General features: G+C 45.2%; 2 protein-coding genes across 10 annotated transcripts in view; one reads left to right on the forward strand and one right to left on the reverse strand.

Annotated features, from left to right (window-relative positions):
• HECW2 (HECT, C2 and WW domain containing E3 ubiquitin protein ligase 2) overlaps positions 1-9,611 on the reverse strand; it is a 309,520-nt gene extending 299,909 nt beyond the window's left edge. Inside the window, exon 1 of the mRNA XM_075934226.1 lies at positions 8,951-9,611. The gene's annotated coding sequence lies outside the window, so the exon portion shown is untranslated. The remainder of the gene's footprint in view (positions 1-8,950) is intronic.
• CCDC150 (coiled-coil domain containing 150) overlaps positions 1-10,091 on the forward strand; it is a 48,388-nt gene extending 38,297 nt beyond the window's left edge. For 8 of the 9 annotated variants that reach the window (XM_075934233.1, XM_014570882.3, XM_014570885.3 and 5 more), the window contains 8 exons: positions 1,786-1,955; positions 2,810-2,936; positions 3,638-3,832; positions 4,590-4,658; positions 4,744-4,905; positions 5,212-5,298; positions 6,391-6,510; positions 9,743-10,091. In XM_075934233.1, coding sequence (XP_075790348.1) covers positions 1,786-1,955; positions 2,810-2,936; positions 3,638-3,832; positions 4,590-4,658; positions 4,744-4,905; positions 5,212-5,298; positions 6,391-6,510; positions 9,743-9,859 — 1,047 coding nt within the window. In that variant the 3' untranslated portion in view covers positions 9,860-10,091. Of the gene's footprint in view, positions 1-1,785; positions 1,956-2,809; positions 2,937-3,637; positions 3,833-4,589; positions 4,659-4,743; positions 4,906-5,211; positions 5,299-6,390; positions 6,511-9,606 lie in introns of all 9 variants that reach the window. The other variant, XM_075934236.1, reaches the window with a different exon arrangement.
• The last annotated feature ends 5,142 nt before the right edge of the window (positions 10,092-15,233 follow it).

Raw genomic sequence — 15,233 nt, forward strand, 5'->3', positions numbered from 1 at the left:
GGCACATCCGCTTTTCCGAAATTTTTTTCAGAAAAGTTGTCCCATTGCTTGGATAAGCAATCTTTAAGCAATCTGATACCTGTGGTATCCCGGAAAAGTGCTGCAGTCTAGATGTAGCCACACATACCTCTCGCAGTGAGCCAGGACTCTGATCCTGGAACATCCAGGAGATGTTGCTGGACCAAAGAGTTCTGGTTTATAGAACCTGTATCTTATTTTCTTCTTCATGTTATTCTCTTTTTTACTTCTCTTTTTAGTGGGAGCAGGAGGACATTGCTGCTTGCTTTTAATCTTAGAAATATTTAGTCTAGTCTTCTTTTTTTGCTGGAGGCATCTCTTGGCCAATGTCTATACCAGGAGAGATCACTGTGTTTAAAACCTGTTTTGTTTTAATACTTAAAGATACTTTTGTCTGTAATGTAGGCAGAGCAGGCCAAAGCTTATGCCTACCATGGGGAGCCTTCATTTTGGAAGAAAGCTTGATGTCTTGTGGAGCCTAGATGCAAAGCAGTGTGTGAATCTTGGTTTTCTGAAACACACTCTGAGGATTTCTCTCTAGCAAATACAAATAGTGTGTTTGCAGTCTCTGCTTACTAACTACCAATTGTGGGCAGCTGTTGGCCAGAGTTCCAGTCCAGCAAACTGATGCTGACTGGGGGAGATCCCTTGTGTTCTTACTGGAGAGGTGGTGAGGGAAGGGATGTTTATACAAGTTCTTTTCATTCAACTAACTAGAATCGTAGAATACTAGAACTGGAAGGAACCTTGGGAGATCATCAGATCCAGTCCCCTACCCTCACAGCAGGATCAAGCATGGTGTAGATCATCCCTGATAGATGTCTATCCAACCTGCTCTTAAATATCTCCAATGTTGGAGATTCCACAATCTCCCTGGGCAATTTATTCCAATGTTTAATCACCCTCACAGTTAGGAAGTTTTTTCTAATGTCCAACCTAAACCTCTCTTGCTGCAATTTAAGTCCATTGCTTCTTGTCTTATCATCAGAGGCCAAGGAGGACAATTTTTCTTCCTCCTCCTCGTATAACCCTTTTGGATACTTGAAAACTACTATAGTGTCCCCTCTCGGTCTTTTCTTTTCTAAACCAAAAAAGCTCAGTTCTTTCAGTCTTCCCTTGTAGGTCATGTACTCTAGACCTTTAATCATTTTTGTTGCTTTTCTCTGAACCTTCTCCAATTTCTCCACATCTTTCTTGAAATGTGTCACCCACAAATGGACATAGTACTCCAACTGAGGCCTAATCAGTGCACAGTAGACTGGAAGAATGACTTCTCATCTCTTGCTCACAACACTCCTGTTAATGCATCCCAGAATCATGTTTGCTTTTTTTGCAGCAGTATCACACTATTGACTTGTATTTAGCTTGTGGTCTGCTATGACCCCTAGATGCCTTTCTGCAGTACTTCTTCCTAGACAGTCACTTCCCATTCTGTATGTGTGAAACTGATTGTTCCTTCCTAAGTGGAGTACTTTGCATTTGTTCTTATTAAACTTCATCCTGTTTACCTCTGACCATTTCTCCCATTTGTCCAGATCATTTTGAATTATGACCCTACCCTAGAAGCACTTGCAATCCCTCCCAGCTTGGTATCATCTGGAAACTTAATAAGTGTACTCTCTATGCCATCATCTAAATCCCTGATGAAGATATTGAACAGAACCAGTCCCAAAACAGACCCCTGAAAAACCCATTTGTTATGCCCTTCCAACATGCCTAAAATATAAATAAGATTTCTCTCTCTCTTTCTCTCTCTTTACCCCTGAGGTGGATCCACTTTGTAAAGCACTAGATGTCGCTAGAGCGGATAACAAGAAACTTGCTTTGAGTTTGGAACAAGCTCTGCAGGCCAATAGTACCCTGCAGAGCAAGCTGATACATACTCGGGAAGAACTGGACAGAAAAGAAATTGAGCATCAGCAATTGATGGCCTGCAGGTAAGAACAAGTGCAAGGTGCTGTGGCTGAGGAACACTTTGCTTTTCCATTTCTAACTGCAGAGCTTGTGGTCCTTTCCATCCGTTTGTCGGCTGCCGAAACAATCTTCATGGCATGGGTGTTGAGCCAGTAGCTTGGTGGATTGATAGTGCAAAGCCACATGAATGAGCTGGTTGCCTTCTGATGTTGTGACTTCTCCAGGCTCCTCTGCAGTGTTAGAAGGCTGCAAATAGAACCTAGTCTTTCCTCTGGGCTGTGTGTGTTGAACAGTCCAGAGGAGCACTATGCTGCTGTTTGAGTGAGTGACATGCCTGCATAGCTGGCAGCACTTATCACTGACAGACTTGCAATATGGCTCTTGGCCCTTTACTGCCATCAGGGAATGGAAGCAGGGAAGAAGTCTGCCTCCTGGAAACCGCAGGCTGCTTGCCGATGGAAATCCTTCATGGTTTCCTTAGCAATGAGAAAGGCTTTGAGTTGGAGCAGTCTGCCTCATTCTCCTGGGTGAACTCTGCTGGCTGGCTTAGAGTAGCCACATGCTAGGACAGCTTCTCTCATGCAGGGAGAATCTATCTTGAATTGCTGTTTGGAGCTGCTGTTGAGGAACGGATTGTGGCTGAACCTGCAATTGAATGAACAGACTGAAATGTTTTAAAAGTCGCAGGCTCTTGACAAACATAATGTGGCCAAATGAATCCACCCAAGCAGAACCATCACTTTTTCCTGCTTCCTCCCCCCCCCCCCATTTTTTTTAATTTTTTTTTTTTGGTGGCCAGGTTTTTCCACTTGTATTGTTTACTAATTCACTCCGTATGGTTTATTTCCTTGAGAGTCTCTTTCTTCTTTCCATAAAGGGAGCAGCTTATTGAAGAAGCCAAGATGGAAGAAAAGGTGTATACTGAACGCTTGGAGGCCCTGAAGAAGCAGTTTCAGACTGAGCGAGAGGCTACAAGGAAAGCAAATTACAGGGAATCTGCTGAGGTGAGATGGAGCAGAATTGCAAGATTCCTTCTTTGGCCAGTTTCCTGAGAAGAGCTCTACTTCCCAATAATAAGAAAACAAGAGTGATCCATGATACTGCTTGTTTCCCTTTTGTGCTGCAGTATCATTTGAGAGCAACACAGAGAGTTTTGGCCTGCAGTGGACGACGTGATGTTCTGGTGGCGTAGCATAGTTAGTGATGGATTTATCATGTCTGTCCCCCCCCCCTTTTTGTGTGAAAACCTTACTTATTCCATAGGATCTAGAGGGGAATACAACCAAAGATTAATTAGAATATGGTTTCCAGGAAGGACCAAAAGACTATGTAGTATGAAGGTTATACGATGTTTGATTACAGCCTCCAAAGAGTACAAAATCCTTGTGATAAAAAAATGACATATGGGAGAGAAGTGGCAGGATAACAGCAGTCTCTGCTTCTTTGGTCTGTCGTGAGCTGTATTCTTTCTATAATTGTGTCCTCTGACCAAAGAAGTATTCAGAAACACAAGAGGTTAAGCTGTGCAGTCTTTCATTCCCTCTGAATAACTGAAAGATCCAACTTACCATCTACCTCATCACCTTCTAAATAGGGAACTGGGCACTCTTCCTCATGATGTTCATAAGAAATACATGTCATTGATTACCCTAGCTAGACATTTTTTGGAGTGAACATGAACTAACCTCTTCTGCATGCCTCCTAGCTAAAGAAAGCCCTTGAAGAGGCTTCTTCCAAGTCTGCTGAAGTGTCCCGAGCTAATAGGGAGCTGCGGCAGAAAGTAATGGAATTGGAAAAGTCATTGGTCAATTACAAGGGGAAGCTAAAGAGCCAAATGTCTCAAATCAGACAATACATGACCTCCAAGGCTAACAACATCCAGAACACACAGAAGATAAAGGTTTGTGCAGATACTTCTTCACTCTGAATAACCCTGTTCTTACACAATCTCTTCCCAGAATTGGAAGTGCTACTGCTGGACCTGTGCAATAGGGCCAGGATACAGGATACACCATGGTGTCAATAGGAGTCTGAATTTGTCAGTAAAAGCTTGGCCTGTTTCTTTTCCTTCTACATTACATATTGGTTTTCCTATGGAGTCATTCTACAGCTCAGTGGATCACTTCATGGCAGCCATTTGTTTCCCAGTTCACTGGATTGGGTAAGGCATATTTTTGCCAGTGGATGATTCTGAAGGGAAGGGCCAGCATTTTCTGGCTGCCTTTATGTCATCATATAAACAAATTATTTCCAGCCAGTAGAAAACCCATGGGTACCATGGGTTCCCTCTAATTTTTTCCGTTCATATGCGGAATAAATTTTATGTGCACTGCTGCATGTGCGGATGTGGATCTTCCCCAGTAGAAATACATGCTGTGGGCGCTCTGCCAATCAGTTGGGCAGTATTTGAATCTGTCCTGGGTGGCCACTCAAGCGCTGAGCTTCCAGGGTACATTGATGCCGGGCGCTTGGGCCTCTCTCTCCCTGCCTTAATGAAGATTCTCTGTGGTGGGCTCAGTGTCACTGTTGCCTGCTTGATCCCAGCAGAGTGTATGTTACTCGGTCACATAGTGAGGATGCGGTTTGGAGCAGCTCAAGCTCTGTCACATGATGCTATTTCACTGGAGCCTCCTGATTTAATTTAAAATTATTTTCAGGAGATTGAATCTGAGCTGAAGCAAATGGAGCTGATCAAGGAGCAGTATCAGAAGAAAAACTATGAGCAGGTAGGGCCCACTATACAACTTCCCCTCTCTGTAAAAGTAGAATCTGCATGAAGTCACTGAGATCTCATTTTTATGCCATCTCTAGGCACTAAGCATCCAGAAATTCATGACCGAGTTAACAAGTCTTCAGAGTGATATGCAGACCTTGGCCAAAAATCAGCATGAAGTGGCGACACAGAACAGGCAGCTGGAGACGCAGCTGGAAATGGAGCAGAAAGTGCGGCAGCAACTAGAGAACCAGTGTCAGGTAAAATCCAGCCTTGGACATACAGCATGATCTGTGCTGAATGATCCAGTCCAGGGGAGAGGAATATGTATTGCCTCTGAACATGTTGCCCGGCCACATCTGTAGGGTCCTATTGCTGATGGAGGGTGCTCGTGATTTCCTATTCCAAGGGGCCTTATATAGCTGCTTATTAGAACATTGTAATATTTCACCTATTGGGCTGGGAGTTATTCTACTGAAGTTTCCAGTCTATATTCCTGCTCATTTTGTTATACAGAAGTGGTTTGTGTTGTTGCCTGCATGGGGTTGTTACTTTTCTCTCTCCAGAAGCTAGAAGATACAGTCAAACACTTGAAGAAATGCAAAGAGGAAACTGAGCAGAAACTGAAAGAAGCCAGTGTAGAATCAGAACAGGTGAGTACAATGGTGGGAAAGAAGATATCTATCATCTGGTACAAAGCTAGAATTATCCTTCCTTTAGGATGACAAGATCTGTGACTGTACTTTACTTTCCACCTCATCAAAGGCCTGCTCTTAACACTTAGGGGCCCTCAGTGCATGACCCAAAAAACAGTTTATTTCTCCTCATGGCAATTGACTGATGTTTTTCCAGTCTCTTCTATTAGAGCTCTTAATAGCCTGGTACACAAATGATCATAGTTGAGTTGGGCCAGTAAGAAGAAGTTCTTTTTATTAGTTTCCACCTGGTTCAATGGCTTATGTCAACCTGCACTGTCATCACCATTAAGCAGTATGTGAGCTGTTGTGTTGTACCATTTTGAATGACATTAAACAGCTTCTCTTACAAGGTGATTCATATTTCACCTATGCACCTCTTTGCTTATTGAAAGCTGACAGTATTGCACAGTAATAGTCCAAAGCACAGTACCTTTCAGGAGTGTTACTACAGTGATTTGGTTCCAAATTGTAGAGTACTGTAGTTATTTTACAAGGGAGGTGTGCAATATAGGTAAGGGAGTAAGTAGCAAAGGACCTTTCAATTCAAACTCTACTCTTGGTAGCAGCAAGAGTATTATAGGATTATACTTAATAAGAGTTCTTGAAATAAATTGCTAACATAGTTGGAATGGTAATTTTACAATATTTTTTCTTTAAATGAGGCTGGTACCCGCACATTACCAAGCAAAGACCATGCTCTCCCATGTTTCTTCAGTGGGTTGCTGTAGTTAGCCTCCATTTTATACTCTTCCTCTACCACGTTCTTGATGCTTTTCCCTCCAGTTAGAATTGTCTTCTCTTGGGCTAGTGCTAATGAGAGGCTTAGTGAGTTAAGGGGGGACAGCACTGCAGGGTGGACCTTTCCACATCCTCTATGATGTTGCAGGAAGGAGGCGAGGATGCTCAAGTAATTTGCTCTACACTTACATAGACATGGGAGATTTAAAAGAAGCCTGTATTTGGAATCCTGCCTGTCCACTGTGGAGCCCAGAAGTTTGAAATGCTCACAGTTCTCTTTCTGACTCTAATCACTACTCTCTCCCTCAGATCACTGCTAACCTGGAGGAAGCTCACCGCTGGTTCAAATCTAAGTTTGACAGCCTGCAGCTAGAGCTAATGAAAAACAAACAGCAGAATATTCCCAGTGAAGGGAACTATGGCAAAGAGGTAATTAATGAGAGGATGAAGAACAGGGAACAAACAGCCTGTAGTAGAGTTTCCTGTGTATGTGAGGAACAAAGATATTAGTACAGCCAGGCAGTGATGTTGCAGGGCAGACTATGCTGGTACTTGCTGAAGTCAAGGTAATAGCAAGGCACTGTAACAGAAGTTTCCTGTGCAGAGATGAGTGGCAGTACTAGAAGAAAGCCAAACTTGTTCTGTTTGGATGCATAGAACATGGGTAGGAAACAATCTCTGAAGCACTGTAAGAAAACTCTGCCCCATTGTGAGATTTGGAAGTCATGTGTACTACAAAACAAAACTTCCCCTCCTCAAAGGAGAAGGCCTCAGACCAAACTTTCCCCATCTTTTCTATCTCGCTTCTTTAAAAAGTTAAAGGAGACCATCAGAACTTTGGTTTCTGAAGCCCTGTTTATTTTCTTCAGTTCCCATCATCCCACATCTTTCTCAGCCCAACTAGCATCATTTTGGGTCAGAAAAATACTAATTAGCCTTTGTTCTCTCACTGCCTGGTGCTGTTTCACATGATGTGCATATGACAAATGACATTTAATTAACCTACTAGGGCCAGGTGGGCACAGAAGATGAACAAGGGAGCCCCTTTCTCTCCACTTCCTTATCCTGCTCCTTTTCAACTATATTTCAAGTCTGAGTGAACTCCCTACCTCCAAAAAACACCTGTATTGAAAACTAGTAGCTGTTGCATGCCTTCCTCTCTTGCTCTTCTGCATGACTGCTGCCATTCCCCTCCTGACACACAATTCTGTACAGCCAGTTCTCCTTACTTTGCTTTGTATGGAGATGTCATAACCTTTGTTAAAGCTGTGCAAATTCCAGATAGCTATTGTCAAAGACAGGACTCACACATTTGTCAAACTGCTCTGTTTATTAGCAAAGCCGCTCTGCTAAATGCACCCAGAAAATGCGAGTGCCATACATAACGGGGCTGCCGACAAAAGGCTTTGATGTCGGCAGGGGGAACGTCCAGACTAGCGCGTGAGCCGACAAACAGCTGATCAGCTGTTTGTCGGCTCAGCGCAGCAGCCATGTAAATGTAAATGAAGCCACAATCATTTAAATCGCGGCTTCATTTGCCTTTGCCTGTCTTTGCCGACAGAGGCATGTAGTCTAGACACAGCCTTAGAGTTTGGTGGCAATGCTCTGCCACTGCTTGCAATTTGTCCATAGTCTTGGCCTCCCGTCCAACACTTATTTGCTTTAACATACTGCTAATAGCAGATAGGAGGCCAATAACAAACGCATGCGCCAGGGCGCCCTGTCCATTTTCACCCGGTCGCTGTATACCAGAATGTTGCAGGAAAAAAAAACCATCAGTCAGTCTGTGTGATAGTTGCCCGGGTTTTCTCTCTGTTGCTGTTTACGGCAATGTATGGCCGTCCAATTGGTTTTTGGAGTCCATACTTGGGGAATGGCCTCATGCAGGCACTTACCTTGATTCTTACATTTGTTCCAGTAGGCAGCGTCAGGACCAGTGTCTGGCAAATTAGAATGATGCTCAGTGGTGAGCCAATTTGCTATCAGGAGCCATTTTTTTTTGCTTGCTTGCTAGGGGTTATAAGTAGCTTACACAGTTGCAGGAGGTCTGCTTCAGAGGATTCTGCGAATTTGGTAGGGTTTTCCTGGGGCTTTGGAAAACCTTTTACAATTGAGTGGAACTCCGTGTGGGTCCAGGGTTTATAGCTCCAAGTGGGACCGGTCTGAGTCTTCTCGGAGGATGGGGTAAAGGGAAGCACTTGGTCTGGTGGTGGGAGAGGAGGTTTCCAATAAAGCTTTTTACTTACAATTAGAATTTTTTAGGGAGGCAAGCTTCGATTCAGTCCATCTAAGATTTGCCTCGTCCCACCACTGCATGAAGCAATCTACCTCTCCTCTAGCCAATTTAGTTTTGGGAAGGCCAAGTTTGTCTTTTAAGACGTCCACTTGGTCTTTGTTCCAAGATCCTAACAGTAGCCACTGAGTTTTGGGATCCCCCAGAGTCAATCTAGATCATTTTTCCAGAAATGTACAGGGGTCCAGACCCTTTCTAAAATATATAAACTGAGCCGGGGTCCCTTTAGGGAACTGCCCCCGCTTAGACGTCTGGTTACCCATACAGGAGGACTTCACACACCAATCACACAAGGAGGAGATTTGGGTTCGTCAGAGCGGTGCCCAGTGCAACACACAAAAGAAGCCCACAGGCTACTGCCTCAATCGCCCTTGCGTTCACTCCAAGGATTTTATCCAAGGTGCGGTGCGGCTGCGATTGTGCAGATTCCAGTCACACAGACCGCGGGGACAGGAGCCCCTTGGTCAGCCAGTCCCCGGCCAGGGATGGCTCCCAGACTCACTCACACCACAGGGAAGACGGATAGACACAGAGACAAGACAGTCCTCAGTCCGGACAAAACATAGAAATAATTACCTGACCAGAGTCCTGATGTTAGATCCCTGGATCCCTACCAGAACAGAGCGGGAACCAACAGGTTCGATGGCGTAGACTTCGCTGTGGTTGTGCACCTTTCCATTCTGGCAGAGGACCGCTCGGGCCAAATGCCCAGGTGCCGGCTGCCACGGTCATCCTGCAAGACAGTCAGAGATCACACAGCCTCAGCGAAGACGGTTGCCATCTCGGTGGAACCTCCAAATTGTCAAAGTCAGACAGGACTCACAGATTTGTCAGAGCGCTCTGTTTATTAGCAAAGCCGCTCTGCTAAATGCACCCAGAAAATGCGAGTGCCATACAAGGTTCAAACCCCTTGATTTATACAGTCAAAAGAAAGCCAAAATTAACAGGATTAAAAAGAGGGGCAAAACTTCACATAATTAGTGTGAGGCTAGTCAAGTATCTTCATTTCCACATCAAACACACAGCAATCTCCTGTCCATATCTCCTTGGTTATCTCAATTGCTTTCTCCCTAACACCTAATGTTCCTTTTCCTATTAACTCTGGCTAGCACTCTGATCTGCATACCTACAAACAACAAACATTAACATACTTTTCTTCTTCCTGTTCAGAGACAAACAGTATTCCTTCAACTTATTCAATTATTACAGCATAATTCATCTTTCTCTTACAGTATAATTCTTTCTACTTTCACATTATCTATCTGATTTGGCTGTAAAGATGGTATCTTGAGCTGCTGCAATCTCTGTATTTTCTGCTGGTGAGAGAAACAGGGATCAGCTTTCATCCAGTACCCTGTCCTCTAACAGATGGAAAAGGAAAAGACTGTGAAACTCCCTACCCAAGCCTCTGTGAATCGCTGGGAGACAAAACAGCAGCTCAAATTCATCTCCAGGAAGTACCAGGCTGAGCTAGACAGGAAGTGATGTCATGTAACCCAGGAGATTCTAAGTGCCATACCACCCTGCACCTGTGAGTGCCACAGTTCAGATCAGATCTTCACATGCTGGAAAAACTAAGATTGAAGCATCTTGATCTATAGGTATCTGCATATTTCAGAAGATTTCTGAGTGGGTATAAGCTGAGATCCTATATGTACTGGATCTACTCTGTATCAAAGAGGAAGACCCTCCAAATAAAATTAACATTTTCTGGCTGGCTGATGGGAGATCAGTGCAGACAGGTTTTATGTACTCCAGTTCACCTTAGCTAACAAGTCTCACCTGTCTGACATTTGTTAGCATGTATCATTTTGTAATGCAGATTTCCATTTCCCCCATCCTAGCATGGTCTCTGAATCTGACTAGTTTCTTTAAATGTTTCATCATGGAACCAAGATTAGCAAAAACATAGTTTATAGCAAAGAAATTATTCCTCTCTAAAGCTTCTTGTACAAGTCCCATTTATGTGCTAGATTTTTGTCTCCAGTCACATCTTTCATTTGTGTTTTAGCAGCTCATAGGTGGGTAGCTGGTTAGAATGACCCTGTAAAGTGAGCAGGATTCATTATTATTGAGAGCTAGGATTGCAGTGCTGCGGTTCTGCTTATCCAGGTTGGTGTGCTGGATTTGTAGACTAGCAATGGTAAACTTACTGAAACAGGACAATTGTCTACTGTTGGATACTGATGGTTGTCTGACCAGTACATTGAGGAACCCTTTTTAGCTCATGGGAACAGCTACCGTTAGTAGCAATAAAAGGAGTCACAGACCTGTGAATCATAGGAGGACAATGCTCTGTGGAAGTTGCAGGAGCCCTGGCTTTGCTTAAGGCTCTGTTGCTGGAAACAGCTTCGTATGGGTGTGACAGGCTGCCAGCTAGAACACCTTGCACTATTGGTAGTCTGCGATTTAATAGATTTAATTCTGCTGCACCTTGGAACAAGTAGCCTAAAGGGCCAGGAGGTGGTCAAAACAGGTGCTATACACCAGGACTGTGTCTACACTGGGCCACTTATTCCGGAAAATCAGCCGCTTTTCCGGAATAAGCTGCGAGCTGTCTACACTGGCCCTTGAATTTCTGGAAAAGCAACGATGCTCTACTGTACAAAATCAGCTGCTATTCCGGAAAAACTATTCTGCTCCTGCTCGGGCATAAGTCCTTATTCCGGAACACTGTTCCGGAAAAGGGCCAGTGTAGACAGCCCAGTAGTCTTTGCCGGAAAAAAGCCCCGATCACGAAATGTAGACGCTCCTTTTCCGGAAAAACTGAAAAGGGAATAGTATTTTAAGCATTTCCGGAAATTCATGCCAGTGTAGACACAGCCCAGTACTTGCAGTGTTAAGACTTTAACTATTCATCTTATTATATGGAAGCAAACAATTTTCATGCACTGTTCAATTAATGCACACTTAAGAGTAACTCAGATTCCCTTAAGACCCTTATACTGTAACCCAGCTACATCAGATGTGCTGTTATACACCTAGGCTGTGTCTACATTGGCACCCTTTTCCAGAAAAGGGATGCTAATGGGACACTTCGGAATTGCAAATGCCGCAGGGGATTTAAATATCCACCGCAGCATTTGCATGAACATGGCTGCCGCTTTATTCTGGCTCGGGGCTTTGCCGGAGAAAAGCGTCAGTCTAGATGGGATCTTTCGGAAATTAAAGCCTTTTCCAGAAGATCCCTTATTCCTGATTTTAAGAGGAATAAAGGATCTTTCAGAAAAGGCTTTATTTTCCGCAAGATCCCGTCTAGACTGGCGCTTTTCTCCGGCAAAGCCCCGAGCCGGAAAAAAGCGGCAGCCATGTTCATGCAAATGCTGCGGTGGATATTTAAATCCCCCTCGGCATTTGCAATTCCGACTTCTCATTAGCATCCCTTTTCCGAAAAGGGTGCCAATGTAGACACAGCCCTAGTTTTTTAAATTTAATAATTGAAGAGCTGTTTGCTAGGCTTCCTCCAGTTCTCTGATCCATTTGTTTCTGTGGGGCTAGTTTGAAACTCTGTGAGTCAGAGGCTATGCCTTCCTCTGTGATGTGTACAGGGCCAAGCATATTGCTGGAGCTTAGCAAATAATCATCTCATCCATTTTAATTTATACTGTCCTTAGGATTGTATGACAGCTGCCAGGGCCTGCTCCTGCCACTAGTGCTGTTACTCAGCATTTTGCCATTGATGTCAGTGAAAATCCCTTAGTGATAAAGAACTTGATTTGGAAACCTAATAAAGCGGATAGGTATCTTTAATTAACTTCAGTGGCCTTATCCTATTATGTTGCTGAAATTCCTAAGTTTTCAATACCTTGTTCCTCTTCCCAACCTAACAGTGGTAAGCTGAGTTTCTGCATCTCACCTCACTTAATGACAGGTTAAAATGAGCCTATGTATGGGATTTTGTTCCACAGCCCTGTTCGCCTCTCTTAGTCCTCTCAGGTCAGCATAAGTAGTGAGTGTATCTCTGCTAACTGTAGCCCAAGGACTAGTTTGGAAGCCCAAACTAAGTTAGAGTGGCACTGACTGCTTTACCTCCCACTGCACCAGTCTGATCTAGTGAACTGTATGGATAACTCTTAATACCAGAAAACACACTTCCCTTTAGCTGGAAAGAGATGCTATGAGGTACCGTCCAGCAGCCAGGGAGACTGCTACATCCAGTTTCCTTTAGTAGGAGGTGTTGCTTACCAGTGAGCCATTCTTTTACTGATTAGTGGGCAGGGGCAAGTCCTTTCCGCAGGCCAGATTATCACAGATATAAGCCAGTAGAGTAGAGAGAGAGAGAGAGAGAGAGAGAGAGAGAGAGAGAGTGTGTGTGTGTGTGTGTGTGTGTGTGTGTGATTGCTTTGTAGAGATATCTAATATGCTGATTTTGTATTTAAATAGTTATTAAATCTGCTTTAATTTTTACAGTATTTGCAACTTGTCATTCTGCTCTGTAGTGTATGCAGCCTATTATTTCTTTTAAACAAGAACACAATAAGCACTTGACTTGAAGGCTGTGTCTACATTGGCACCCTTTCCGGAAAAGGGATGCTAATGAGACAATTCAGAATTGCAAATTCTACGGGGGATTTAAATATCCCCCGCGGCATTTGCATGAACATGGCTGCCTCTTTTTTCCAGCTCGGGGTTTTGCCAGAGAAAAGCGCCAGTCTAGACGGGATCTTGCGGAAAATAAGCCCTACTTGAAAGTAGGAATAAGGGATCTTCCGGAAAAGGGCTTATTTTCCGCAAGATCCCGTCTAGACTGGCGCTTTTCTCCAGCAAAACCCCGAGCCGGAAAAAAGCGGCAGCCATGTTCATGCAAATGCCGCGGGGGATGTTTAAATCCCCCGTGGAATTTGCAATTCCGAAGTGTCTCATTAGCATCCCTTTTCCGGAAAGGGTGCCAGTGTAGACACAGCCGAGGTGTTTAGGACTGAGTGCGGTGAGACACTTGGCACAGTCTATAGCAGGAGTTGGCAACCTATGGCTTGGAAGTCAAATATGGCTCACTAGGGCTCTTCTGGAGCCCCAGCTTAGCCCCACTCCACAGCTCCCCCCATTGTAGGGAGCCAGCACTGCTGCTACAGCCTTTGGCCCCAGCAAGACTGGAATGCCAGTGCTGGCTTCCTGCAGGGGGGAAAAAAGCCCTGATCCTTCCCATTGGATCTGGCATGCAGGGAACAAGTGGAGCAAAACGTGTCTGGGTGCACTGCTCTTTTCCCTCCCTCAGCATGCAGGAAACAGAGAAAAATGGCTCCATGTGCACTGCCCTTTTCTGTCCCCTAGGAAACACTTCTCTGGAAGCTTCCCCTGCAAATACTTACTGCGGGCTTCTAGGGAATGGGAACGGGGAGGCCGTGTTACATGGTACCTCCCATGCAGCACGAACACAAGTAAGTGCCCTATGCCCAGACCCCAGCATCCTCACTCGCTGCCCCCCACCCCGCCAGCCAAACACCTCTGCCCCCAGTTCCCTGGCCAGAATCCCCCTTAGCCAGGCCGCCTGATCCCAACCCACTCCTGCTCCCTACCCAAGTAGTCTGCCCCGACCAGACCTCGCCCCCTTACCCCTCTCCTCCTGCCCAGATCCTGCACTCCCATCCCTATCCCATTGACTGGCAGCCCTGTCCCACACACTTAACCCCTCATTCTTGGCCCCACCCCAGAGCCTATTGGGGCCCAGAAAATCTACTAACCCTGGAACCCCAGAAAAGAAAATCTAGCTTGAGGCCTTGAACTTAAGTCTTTCCTGCCCCTCCCCCCACTATGGAGCACCAGGAGTGTGAAGTGTTTCAGTAGGGAGCTACATCAGTGAGAGTTGGGGGTTTCTGGAGGGTTTTTTTTACTTTTGGGGTCCCTGATGGATTTTTCTGTGGGTCAGCGGCCCCTAACCCAGAATTGTTCCCCACTCCTGCCATAAATAAAGACAATGTTGATACCTTTCATGTTGACTATAATATTTTACTTTATTTAAAAATGAAGTCTGGCCAACAAGGCCCCAATTGGGGCCCAGCCCCCATCTTTCCACAGCATCATAACACTCCTGCACCCTCCACATGCCCCAACCCTGAGCCCATTACCATTATAGCTGTGGCTGGCTTGGGTGTACATCCTGTCCTCCCACCCATGGTACAGGGTGGTGACTGTTCCTCCCAGCATCCTATGCTCCTTGGACTGGTGGCTCCAGGAGGAAGCGGTCTGCACGGGAATCCCATTTTCCCAGCACTGCCATCAGTCAAGCTAGCAACAGATGCACCCGACACTACATGGAGAGCCCATATTGGGGACATGAGGATGCAAGGTAAGTGGTCCCAGGAGGAACTCTCCCTACACACAAACATCCGGGAGTTATGAACAGCCCATCTCACAGGTCAGCTGTTCCTCCCCCTCCTCAGGGGCAAGTCTCTTCTCTTCCACCAATACGACAGCATTTTTCTACAAAAACAATCAGGGTAGTGTTCGTTCTCCTCCCTTGTATTTTGAAGCCCTTTGGTTCTGGGATCAGTTTCAGAGAGAGTATTTAAACAATAGCCTCCTCCTTTTCCAGGACCCAGAACACCCTCATGGACCAGTTCAGCATGTCCTTTGCGAGCCACGAGTGGTCCCTCAGGGTGGACGTTGCCCTCCACATCTTCCACAGGTGGGGATTTCCCCAACTGGACCTCTTTGAGACTCACCAGAACAGAAAGGAGTCCCTGGGTCTGCTTCTCCATGGGGCACTGTGGAATGCCGTTCCAGTGCTTTACATATTACCCCCATTTCCTCTGGTACACAAGGTGATCCTGAGGGTATGAGAGTTCAGAGCTTCCTTCAGCCTCATAGTGCTGGCATGGCTGAGGCAGCATTGGTTCACATCAATGATCATCCTCTCCAG

The sequence above is a fragment of the Pelodiscus sinensis genome, chromosome 7 (genome assembly GCF_049634645.1).
Source record: "Pelodiscus sinensis isolate JC-2024 chromosome 7, ASM4963464v1, whole genome shotgun sequence".
In the NCBI taxonomy this organism is placed as follows: Eukaryota; Metazoa; Chordata; order Testudines; family Trionychidae; genus Pelodiscus; species Pelodiscus sinensis.